Source organism: Lepidochelys kempii, chromosome 4 (genome assembly GCF_965140285.1).
Source record: "Lepidochelys kempii isolate rLepKem1 chromosome 4, rLepKem1.hap1, whole genome shotgun sequence".
Classification (NCBI taxonomy): Eukaryota; Metazoa; Chordata; order Testudines; family Cheloniidae; genus Lepidochelys; species Lepidochelys kempii.
The window spans coordinates 39,451,246-39,463,666 of NC_136383.1; the positions used below are offsets into that span (position 1 = coordinate 39,451,246).

The window sequence follows — 12,421 nt, forward strand, 5'->3', positions numbered from 1 at the left end:
GCCCTCTCCCACTCTCCAACCCCCCCCCCCAGCTCGAGTCCCCTCCTTGCACCCCAAATCCCTCATTCCTGGCCCCTCACCAGAGCTCTTGCCCCCCTGCACCCCAACCCCCTGCCTCAGCCCAGAACCCCCTCCCACACTCTGAACCTCGTGGCTCCACCCGCCAGCACCCCTCATCCATGGCCCTAGCCCCGAGCCCTCAGCCCCTCCTGCATCCCAACCCACAGCCTCAGGGCAGAGCCTCCTCCCGCACCCTGAACTCATTTCTGACCCCACCCCAGAGCATGCACCCCTCCCCGCACCCCACCTCCCTGAGCCAGCCTGGTGAAAATGAGCGAGCGAGCGAGCGAGGGGGGGCGGGGCCCTCGGAGGACGGCGGGACAAGGGTGTTTCAGTTTGAGCAGCTCCCTGTCCCGGCGGCAGCGGCGGCGGCGACGGGAGGAGTCCAACCCTCGCGCCTGCGCACTCTCTGGCCGCAGCGGCGCCGCTTGATGACGTTTGAGGGGCGCGCGCGGAGGGGGCCGCAGATCGCGAGGCCCCGCCAGCATGAAGGAGACGCCGCTGTCCAACTGCGAGCGGCGCTTCCTGCTGCGCGCCATCGAGGAGCGGAAGGTACGAGACCGAGACCCCCCCACCCCCGCCCCCGCCTTCCCCTCCCCCACAGCGCCGCCACCGGCCGGGCCCCCTCCCACGGGAGCGCCGGCGGGCCCCCATCCCTCCCTGCGGGTCGGACCCGGGGCTGCCCCGCGCGGGTGGTGACTCTGCTCTCGGCTTTGCAGCGCTTGGACGGGCGGCAGAGCTACGACTACAGGAACGTGCGGATCTCCTTCGGCGCCGACTACGGCTGCTGCATCGTGGAGCTGGGGAGGACCAGGTACCGCGGGGAGCCCCCCACCCGTCCCTGTGTGGCTCGTGGCGGTACCCCGTGTCTCCCCACAGCCGCCGCGGCCTGGCCCTGCCGCCGCGGCCCCGATTGCCCTCGTGCCCGCGGGGTGCGGATGCAGCGCAGCGGCCTGCAGGAGGACGGTAGCGATGCGGGGGGAGGGGTTGGCGCTGAGGAAAACAAATAGAGGTTGGGCTCCCTTGAGGTGTTTATAGGTACAGCGTGGAAAGCTGCCGATGAGCGGATCTTTATGTCCAAGCCCTGGATGTTGGCAATTCATTAATTTCCCCTATCCAAGGATCTCAGATTAAGCCTCGCAACACCCTTGGGAAGTAGATGGTATCTCTCTTCTATAGGCTGGGGGAACTGAAGTAGACACAAGTAAATTGTTCGAGCTCCCACAGTGGTAAAATTAGGAATAAACCGCAAGAAATTTGAACTTCTGACCTGTGCTTTAACGTCTAGATCCTGCTTATTCCCTGTTCGGGACTGTCATTTTATCTGTATAACCAAGTCCTATATATGAAGAAGCTGTAATAAACTGGAGATGTGCAGTAAAATTGAAGGTTTCAGAGTAGCAGCCGTGTTAGTCTGTATTCGCAAAAAGAAAAGGAGTACTTGTGGCACCTTAGAGACTAACCAATTTATTTGAGCATAAGCTTTTGTGAGCTACAGCGTCCGATGGAGTGAGCTGTAGCTCACGAAAGCTCATGCTCAAATAAATTGGTTAGTCTCTAAGGTACCACTAGTACTCCTTTTCTTTTTAGTAAAATTGAAGTGTAAGTTGCTTTAATGTTAAAGTTGTTTTTGTCACCCATACTGAAATCTTTTGGGGTTTGTGGGGGGGGTTTCTTTTGCAGAGTCCTTGGACAGGTTTCATGTGAACTTGTTTCCCCAAAGCTAAATCGAGCTACAGAGGGTATACTTTTCTTTAATCTTGAGCTCTCCCCAATGGCTGCACCAGCTTTTGAGCCTGGCAGGTATGTCTCTTCAGTGACTACAGGCAAGGATGGCATAAGGAAAGCTATTCAGTTTCATAGTTTCAGACTTATTAATAACTCACAACTAAAATGTACCAAATCTCTTGTTTTTTCCAGGCAATCTGACCTTTTGGTGAAACTGAATCGACTACTAGAAAGATGCCTAAGAAACTCAAAATGTATAGACACTGAATCTCTCTGTGTTGTTGCTGGTGTAAAGGTGTGAAAAACGCTATGAAATCAAAAGGTCTTTAATACTAGGGGATTAATATGTTGCATTTAGAGGTCAGTCTGTCTTTGAGGACCATTAATCTTGATTTTATTTTAAAAGGCCAAGGTTCCAGCTGTCCAAACATAGATGTGTTTAACTTTAAGGTTGTGCATAGTCCCTTTATAGTCAATGGGCTGTGTACATGCTAAAGCTAATCATATGCATGAATGTTTACAGCAGCAGTTCTCAAACTGTGGGTTGGGACCCCAAAGTGGGTCACAACCCCATTTTTAATGGGGTCACCAGGGCTGGCTCAGACTTGCTGGGGTCTCAGGCCAGAACCGAAGCTTGAGCCCTACTTCCCAGGGCCGAAGCTGAAGCTTGAGCACCACTGCCCAGGGAGCAAGGCTCAGGTTACAGGTCCCTTGCCTGGGGCTGAAGCCCTTGGGCTTTGGCTTTGGCTTCCTCACCCAGGGCAGTGGGGCTTGGGCTTTGGCATTGGCCCCACCACCTGGGGCGGTGCGGCTCAGGCTTCGGCTGGGGTCGTGTAGTAATTTTCCTTGTCAGAAGAGGGTCGCAGTGCAGTGATGTTTGAGAATCCCTGGTTTACAGGATCAGGGCTGAAATCATACTTCAGTTTTATTTTCTTCATCACAAATTAATAGTGTTGAAAACAGATACTGTCTCTGTTTGGATTTATTCAGTTTTCATCATAATTTTTGATGATCAAGAACTGAATTATACTTACCTTCAACATGAATAGTAAAAAGCTATTTGAAAAGATGTTGGAAAATCCATACAAGTGACCAGGACTACAGTTTAGTGAATTTTCATGTTGTTTTTTCCCGCTAACCCCCACCCCCTCCCAGGTGTGGCAAATTCGTGTGGACCTGCATTTGTTGAATCATGATGGAAACATTATTGATGCTGCAAGTATAGCAGCAATAGTGGCTTTGTGTCACTTCCGTAGACCAGATGTATCTGTGCAAGGAGAGGAAGTAACTTTGGTGAGTAGGATGAGGTGAAAGTGGTGGGATTATTGAAATTAAAATTTCATTGATTGCTGCTCTATGTAAAATGGATCTTTGTCAACAGAGACAAGTTAAGTTTTAGAGGTAGAGCTACTTAAAATATCAAGGGATAGGAATAGATCCATTTGTTTTTATCAATATGTATAGTATACATTTACTGATTTTTAATTTGAGAGACTGTAAACATTAAGAAATAAGGATGACCTTTTTAGCACTTTTTTGTACTTCTCAGGCAAACTGGAAGGGGTCAAATGGCACAAAAATGGGTACAGTACAGTTACCTAGATAGGTAATATTAACAGGAAATAACATTTTAAAAAGAGAGAGCGAATCAAGTCATGTTGAATTTTTAGATGATAGGCTTTTCTTACTTTTTGTCTTAGTATTTTCTTTTAAATTATATATGGAATTGAGTAAGTAACAAATTTCCACCTTGACTATTTATATTTTTAGTATACCCCTGAGGAACGTGATCCTGTCCCTTTGAGTATCCATCACATGCCTATCTGTGTCAGTTTTGCCTTTTTCCAGCAAGGGTAAGTTTCTGTTATGGCACTGACTTAAATCATCTACCAGTTTCTGCAGAACTGGAAGAAAAACATACATTTCCATAAATAGCCATGTTAACAAAATGCACTAGTGAACTAACTTTATCTGAAATGAGAAGGTGTGAAGAAGAGGTGTTCCTCTTCATGCTGCAGTGTGTAACATGAAATTTCTGTAGACTTTTCATAAAAATGTACACTTATGAAATCAGTCTCCTTGGGTATACTCATCCCCAAAACCATGAAGCTTGTTTGTGTAATTTGTCTCCTGCCCTTATAGTTTCAGGCAAGCAGGTTACCCTTAACTATTGTGTCCTATTCAACAATGGTTTCAGGACCTATTTGTTGGTGGATCCCAGTGAACGAGAGGAACGTGTAATGGATGGCCTCCTAGTGATTGCCATGAATAAACATCGTGAGATTTGTACTATCCAGTCCAGTGGAGGGATTATGCTGTTAAAAGATCAGGTAAATGGCATTTTCTTTGAGTCATTCTCTCTGGTATAAACTTCTTGAAGTATTGTAATATTGAACCATCTAGTACTGTTTTGATGTGAGAGAAGAATGGTATCTCTCTGTCTGATTGCATAGAAAACTGGATAGGAAATGTAAACATGACAGTTCTTTGGGGGGATGGTCTAAACTCCAAATGTTTGGTCTCATACTCTGTACTTCTTGAATGGAGTTTAAGGTAATTGGGACAGCAATCTCTTAACATTTCCAAGTGGTATTTATAAGTCTTTCTAAATTAAACGTGTTTCTTGACTATAACAAATAACTTATTGCTGCCAGATTTCAATGCTCCTCTGTTAGTATTTGTGTAGCCGCTAGTCTTGAAATATTTGTCACTTTAATCTGAAATGAAACAAAACTTTTTTTCTTAAGCCCAATAATAATATTGGAAGTCTTTTTCATTCTTAAGATGGCACATAGCTCTTTTTTCTAATTATTAATGAATTTGGTAGTTCAGTATAAATCTGTGCATACAATATATAACATATGACAGACTGCTCAGGTTAAACAGTACTAACTAGGCATAAAGCATATTTCCTCTATCAAACAAATTCTTAGCTAAAGGTTTGTGGGGAAGCTTCCATTTGAACTTCCTGACTGAGACATCATTCATAGGTCATTAGCATCTAGCAGTACAAAAAAAAGTACGTTTTCACTTAAATTAAGTATAAAGTTATGTTTATTTTAATTGCATGATAATAAATTATTGTTCACTACAAACAGGTTCTGAGATGCAGTAAAATAACTGGTGTTAAAGTAGCAGAGATCACAGAGCTAATTCAAAAGGCCTTGGAGAATGACCGGAAAGTTAGGTGAGATTGTTAAAATGGAATGTATTGGAAGTTAATATGTTTGTGGGGTCAGATTATTCTTGTACTGTTTTCCTGTGAGTGGAGTCTCTGAAAGAGAAGCTGTGCAACTGATGGTCTTCAATAAGCAGTGTTATACTCAGACTCAGCTAATAGTTCTGTTTTCCCTGAAGAGATGATTGTATTGACACCCTCAAGCCAATTGTATTTGATGCATGATGCAAAACAACTACTGTGGGAAACCTTGGGGAGGAGGGGAGAGAATAAAGTTGGAAAAAGAAAAGCTTAGTTGTTTAAAGAAGATGGCATGATACTAATAAAACAGCCACATTCAAAAAAGGATTGCTGTTCTCAGGTGACTGAGACCACAACTAGGGAAAACTTGGCCTTCTCAGTTCAGTTTTTGTGCCTGATCTCAAACAGGAACAAATTTTCTGTATTGTTTAACTTAACACAGGGGTTCTCAAACTGGGGGTCGGGACCCCTCAGGTCATGAAGTTATTACATAAGGGGGGTCGTGAACTCTCAGCCCCTATCGCAAACCCCACTTTGCCTCCAGCATTTATAATGGTGTTAAGTATATTAAAAAGTGTTTTTAATTTATATGGGGAGGGGGGGTCACACTCAGAGGCTTGCAGTGTGAAAGGGTTCACCAGTACAAAAGTTTGAGAACCACTGACTTAACAGTTTAAACAGCTAACCTGTTTTTTTTAGTGTTGCTGTTGTAAATCACATCTCTGTATATAACTGAACTCTCTCTAACTTGACTTTTTGAAATGTAAAATGTCTTAAAACATAATTTTTGTATTTATTTAATAAATAGGAAAGAAGGTGGAAAGTTTGGCTTTGCAGAGTCTATACCAGATCAAAAGATCTCTGCCTTTAAAATGGAAAGAGCTCTTGTTGATACTAAAGATGTGGAAGAGCAAGCTGAAGAAATCATCACCAAGGCTGACTCTCCTTCAGATGTGTATCTTTTCTACTGTATCACTTTAGTGAGAAGACAGTGATATCTCACTGTTAAAACTTTCTGAATCACGCAATACATCTTGAGTTTCTCGTTTCTTTGAAGGCTATGACTACATCATGATCATCTATATCTTCTTTTATTTATAGAAAGTGTATCCCAGTAGAAAGAAAAGGAGTACTTGTGGTACCTTAGAGACTAACCAATTTATTTGAGCATAAGCTTTCGTGAGCTACAGCTCACTTCATCGGATGCATACTGTGGAAAGTGTAGAAGATCTTTTTATACACACAAAGCATGAAAAAATACCTCCACCCCACTCTCCTGCTGGCAATTTCCCATCTAAAGTGATCACTCTCTCCTTACAATGTGTATGGTAATCAAGTCGGGCCATTTCCAGCACAAATCCAGGGTTTAACAAGAACGGCGGGGGGCGGGAGGGGGGGTAGGAAAAAACAAGGGGAAATAGGTTACCTTGCGTAATGACTTAGCCACTCCCAGTCTCTATTCAAGCTATTAAGTTAATTGTATCCAATTTGTAAATGAATTCCAATTCAGCAGTCTCTTGCTGGAGTCTGGATTTGAAGTTTTTTTGTTGTAATATCGCAACTTTCATGTCTGTGTGCAGCATCACTTGCCCCATAACCTCAGCCGTGCGGAACACAATGCCATCCACAGCTTCAGAAACAACTCTGACATCATAATCAAAAAGGCTGACAAAGGAGGTGGTTTTGTCATCATGAATAGGTCTGAATATGAACAAGAGGCTGCTTGGCAGCTCTCCAACACCACTTTCTACAAGCCATTACCCTCTGATCCCACTGAGAGTTACCAAAAGAAACTACAGCATTTGCTCAAGAAACTCCCTGAAAAAGCACAAGATCAAATCCGCACAGACACACCCCTGGAACCCTGACCTGGGATATTCTATCTACTACCCAAGATCCATAAACCTGGAAATCCTGGGCGCCCTATCATCTCAGGCATTGGCACCCTGACAGCAGGATTGTCTGGCTATGTAGACTCCCTCCTCAGGCCCTACGCTACCAGCACTCCCAGCTACCTTCGAGACACCACTGACTTCCTGAGAAAACTACAATCCATTGGTGATCTTCCTGATAACACCATCCTAGCCACTATGGATGTAGAAGCCCTCTACACCAACATTCCACACAAAGATGGACTACAAGCCGTCAAGAACACTATCCCCGATAATGTCACGGCTAACCTGGTGGCTGAACTTTGTGACTTTGTCCTTACCTATAACTATTTTACATTTGGGGACAATGTATACCTTTCAAATCAGCGGCACTGCTATGTGTACCTGCATGGCCCCACAGTATGCCAACATTTTTATGGCTGACTTAGAACAACGCTTCCTCAGCTCTCGTCTCCTAACGCCCCTACTCTACTTGCTCTATATTGATGACATCTTCATCATCTGGACCCATGGAAAAGAAGTCCTTGAGGAATTCCACCATGATTTCAACAATTTCCATCCCACCATCAACCTCAGCCTGGTCCAGTCCACCCAAGAGATCCACTTCCTGGACACTACAGTGCTAATAAACGATGGTCACATAAACACCACTCTATACCGGAAACCTGCTGACTGCTAGTCCTACCTACGTGCTTCCAGCTTTCACCCTGACCACACCACACGATCCATCGTCTACAGCCAAGCTCTGCGATACAACCGCATTTGCTCCAACCCCTCAGACAGAGACAAACACCTACAAGATCTCTATCAAACATTCTTACAACTACAATACCCACCTGCGGAAGTGAAGAAACAGATTGATAGAGCCAGAAGAGTTCCCAGAAGTCACCTACTACAGGACAGGCCTAACAAAGAAAATAACAGAACGCCACTAGCTGTCACCTTCAGCCCCCAACTAAAACCCCTCCAACGCATTATTAAGGATCTACAACCTATCCTGAGGGATGACCCAACACTCTCACAAATCTTGGGAGACAGGCCAGTCCTTGCCCACAGACAGCCCCCCAACCTGAAGCAAATACTCACCAGCAATCACATACCACACAACAGAACCACTAACCCAGGAACCTATCCTTGCAACAAAGCCCGTTGCCAACTGTGCCCACATATCTATTCAGGGGACACCATCACAGGGCCTAATAACATCAGCCACACTATCAGAGGCTTGTTCACCTGCACACCCACCAATGTGATATATGTCATCATGTGCCCGCAGTGCCCCTCTGCCATGTACATTGGTCAAACTGGACAGTCTCTACGTAAAAGAATAAATGGACACAAATCAGATGTCAAGAATGATAACATTCATAAACCAGTCGGAGAACACTTCAATCTCTCTGGTCATGTGATTACAGACATGAAAGTTGCGATATTACAACAAAAAAACTTCAAATCCAGACTCCAGTGAGAGACTGCTGAATTGGAATTCATTTGCAAATTGGATACAATTAACTTAGGCTTGAATAGAGACTGGGAGTGGCTAAGTCATTACACAAGGTAACCTATTTCCTCTTCTTTTTTCCTACCCCCCTCTCCCACCAAGATGTTCTTGTTAAACTTTGGATTTGTGCTGGAAATGGCCCACCTTGATTATCATACACATTGTAAGGAAAGTGATCACTTTGGATGGGCAATTGCCAGGGGGAGAGTGGGGTGGGGGGCGGTATTTTTTCATGCTTCGTGTGTATAAAAAGATCTTCTACACTTTCCACAGTATGCATCCGATGAAGTGAGTTGTAGCTCACGAAAGCTTATGCTCAAATAAATTGGTTAGTCTTTAAGGTGCCACAAGTACTCCTTTTTCTTTTTGCGAATACAGACTAACACGGCTGTTACTCTGAAACCTATCCCGGTAGAGGAATTCATAGTATAGCATGTTGATCAGGAGTGTGTGGGTTTTCTGCCAGAATCCTTCTCTGCCTCCCTTTTCCATTACTCCTCTAATGCCTCTGAATCCTTCAGCTAAGGAAGGTTCAGTGCAGCTCCATGTGGCATTATTAATTTCTATTCCACGGCTATAGAAAAGGGGAATCACTCAACGGCAACGTGAGGCCCTTCTAGGGGAGATGAGTTCTGCAGCACAGGCAGCAAAAAGATGAACCCAACTAAGTTCTGCCTGGCAATGTGGGGCTCAGCTGTGAAGGTGATCAGTTGTCTCATCCATTGTGCATACGTTAGGCATTTTTACTTTGTCAGCTGTTCAAGAGAACACTGACTTGCCATTTTGCTCAAATGAATTTCTTCACATCACGTGCTCAGCCCTTGGTACCCACCGCAGATTGTTTATGTACTTCAACTTTCCAAATAATTTACCTAGTTCAACATGCTGTGCAATGAGAGTAAAAATAAGAATTCTGGCAATTTATAGATTTTTCTTAATTAGCTCAGTTTTGCCAAACCAGTACTGAGGATGCCTGGGATGGCCCAACTTGGGGAGGGGATAGAGAACTCCTGGGGAGACCTTGAAGAATCTGAGAGAGAGGAGGAAGAGGAAGGTAACAGTGATGATGCTACCACCTCAGAGGGTCAGAAAATGGAAATGGAAGAGAGAAATGTTGTGAGGAATACTAAGAAGGGTTAGTATCTGCTTTAAATGTAATATTACCGAAAACACCGTTCATGTATTAATTCTGGTGTATTTGAAGCTGTGTCCCCTCCTTAGCAGCAAGAAGGGGAAAACATCATAGGAACTTGCCAGCAGGAAGATGCAGCTGCCAACTGCAAAATGACCACTTTAGAGCTGTTATGGCTTACATCTGCCAAATTTAAATATCCAACCCCAGAAAGACATGCTGGGAATAGAGGGTGGAGTTTTTACAAGAGGGAAACCCTACACTGGGGAATTAGTAGGGACCAGAAAGTAACAAAGAAAGGTGCTTTTGGGGAAAGGACCTGCTTTGTTTTGTGCCTGTTGCCATTATGTCAGTATCTAATGAAAGCAAAATACCAGACAAACCAATGAGAATGGTCTTGGGGCTCTGTCCTCTACCTACTGTTGAGAGATGAGGCAGCAGGATACTAAACCAAACTCAGCCACTCTTCTAAAAGTGTTCAGTTTATAACAGCTAAAATAAAGTATCAGTTGTTTTAAAGTTATTGTGCTCAAAGGGTGATTCTGGCCCTTGAGTTGCACACTAGAGAAAAACATATCCCCCCTGCGTTGAAATGTCTCTAGGTGTGTAGTAATGATTTATACTCACAGAAATGTGATGTACAAAACAACACTCAGGTTTTACAGTAATATAAATAACAGTTTTCTCTTGTTTGTTTGTAAGGTGATGACACAATTGTACTGTCTGACAGTGAAGAAGAGGAAGTTGTCATTCTGGAACCAGAGGAGAGGCCGAAGAAAACACGGTAACCACAACTATGTAGTTAAAGGGGAAAAAATCTTTAAAACAGCATACTGTGTTGAGACAAGGAATAGTTTCAGCAAGTACGGTATACTTCCTTGTGCCTACGCTTGTCAAGGAAAACATTGCTCTCAGATAATGGGGCCAGATCCTCAGCCTGTTCTTGGTTCTTTGCACTGCCTAAGGGAGCCGCCAAGGATTCTCTTAATGTTGGGGAATCTAGGGATAGTGTATTTACTTGTATTACTGTAGTGCCTGAGTCCTTGTTGTGAACCAGGAGCCCATTGTGCTAGCTATTGTACAAACTGAATAAAAAGACAGTCTCTGCCCTGAATCAGCAGGTTCAGCTCTATGCCACCTCTCACATAGGGGGTAAGGCCAAAGCATCCAGTGTTTGGGCTAATCAGCACCTGATAAAGCAGTGCCTATGGGACTGCTCCAGCTGGTGCAATTTAAATCTGATATTTGGATGTTCTGAGTTACCCTGTGGTAGCAAAAGGGTGGATTAGAGCTTCCTATCCTACTCCTCAGGTGTGCTGCAGTGGATTCTGCCCACTGAATAGGATAGAGTCCACATTTCCCAGCTCTAACTACTAATGCAACAGGAGCTTGTATTATTTTTAGCACAGATTTATTACCTTCTTTATAAGAACCATGCAACTCAATGCTAATAGAGCAGACTACCTTTCTAGATACCATCATTTCTAACATGTTTGTTAAATGTGGATTTGTGTTGCAGAGGTTGTTTGCAGTTTGGATGGGGCTTTCCCTTAGTTTTCTTTAAACCCTGTTACAAGTAAAGCACAATTGGATTGTGGTAGGCTGGTCATGTATAGAGCTGAGATCTTGAAAACCTTTATGACTTGGGGCTTGACTTGCAGGGAACACCAGTCTAGCCACTCAGTCTTTTATTAAGCTGCCTTATTTTAGGTTAAATGTTGTTTGTTCACAGAACTCAAACCAGCGCCAAACAAGAAAATTCTTCAAATAAGAAAGCATTTAACAAAAAAAGAAAAAAGAAGAGAGCGACTCATTAGTCATGTTCCCTTCAAAATAATTGTATAGATTAATACTTAAGAGACACTTACTCTGTATATTAAGCTACTGAATGTATTTTTGTAGATCAGTTTTCCTTGTTCCCCCCCCATTTCTGAAACTTAGATCTACTTCTCTGTATATTTTTTTATATAATAGTGTACATTTGTCTTGCAATAAACTAAACATTCAAAAGTGTCAGCATTTGAGTAGAAGGTATAATAGGGTGGTAACTAAGTAAGCAAACTCTTGAATTGCACATCTGTAAATATTAACACTTCCATCTCATAAGAGCTGCTTCTCAAAGCCTTTTAACTTCATTTTAAGGCAGTGCATATCTACATTTCTAAGTATTAAGGTTCTGGATTGGCATGGTTTGATTTTCTGTTCGATCTAAGCATAAGCTTCATCCAGTACCTCTTCACATCAATAGAATTAGTTGCAGTGGAATTATTGAGAGTGAATTAGGCCTCATGTCTGCAAGAGATGGGTGTTGTAGACAAAGCAGCTCCTTTGTGGTCTTTACCAAGAACATGACAAGCATCTCAGCCTAAAAACATTCCTCCCCTGTAAATTGTAAGAAATTAAGAAAAGGAGTACTTGTGCCTTAAAGACAAATCTATTTGAGCATAAGCTTTTGTGAGCTACAGCTCACTTCATCGGCTGCATTCAGTGGAAAATAATGAATGCATCCAATGAAGTGAGCTGTAGCTCACAAAAGCTCATGCTCAAATAAATTGGTTAGTCTCTAAAGGTGCCACATGTCCTCCTTTTCTTTTTTGTGAATACAGCCTAACTCGGCTGCTACTCTGAAACAAGAAATTAAGAGACTGCCTGTAGTCTTTGTTAATGTTTATTTTTAAACATATCAGTTTAACCATGTTTCATGAAAATTAAGGAATACTTCTTAAACTGTAAGTCTAAAAAGAACTATCCTAGAACACTAGAACTTACTGAAACAAAGTAGGAAGAAGGATCTATGCAATAGCATCAGACAAGTTAGTCTCATGAAGCAGTTGAGATTATTTTAGAAGATGAAATAGACAAACAGGAAAATCCATACAAGAGGAGAGTAGAAATAACTTACATCTTAT

At 43.2% G+C, this 12,421-nt stretch overlaps 1 protein-coding gene across 2 annotated transcripts; it reads left to right on the top strand.

The window, feature by feature from the left end:
• Positions 1-468: 468 nt before the first annotated feature.
• Positions 469-11,528, top strand: EXOSC9 (exosome component 9). Of its 2 annotated transcripts, XM_073341027.1 has the most exons (12): positions 469-612; positions 780-874; positions 1,744-1,863; positions 1,981-2,083; positions 2,944-3,081; positions 3,559-3,641; positions 3,986-4,118; positions 4,887-4,975; positions 5,796-5,942; positions 9,328-9,515; positions 10,215-10,296; positions 11,245-11,528. In XM_073341027.1, the coding sequence occupies exons 1-12, from the start codon at positions 547-549 to the stop codon at positions 11,327-11,329; spliced, it is 1,329 nt and encodes a 442-aa protein (XP_073197128.1). In that variant the 5' UTR covers positions 469-546; the 3' UTR covers positions 11,330-11,528. The 2 variants fall into 2 exon arrangements, with proteins under 2 accessions (XP_073197128.1, XP_073197129.1); XM_073341028.1 differs by lacking the exon at positions 780-874 and having other exon boundaries at positions 522-612.
• Positions 11,529-12,421: the final 893 nt, after the last annotated feature.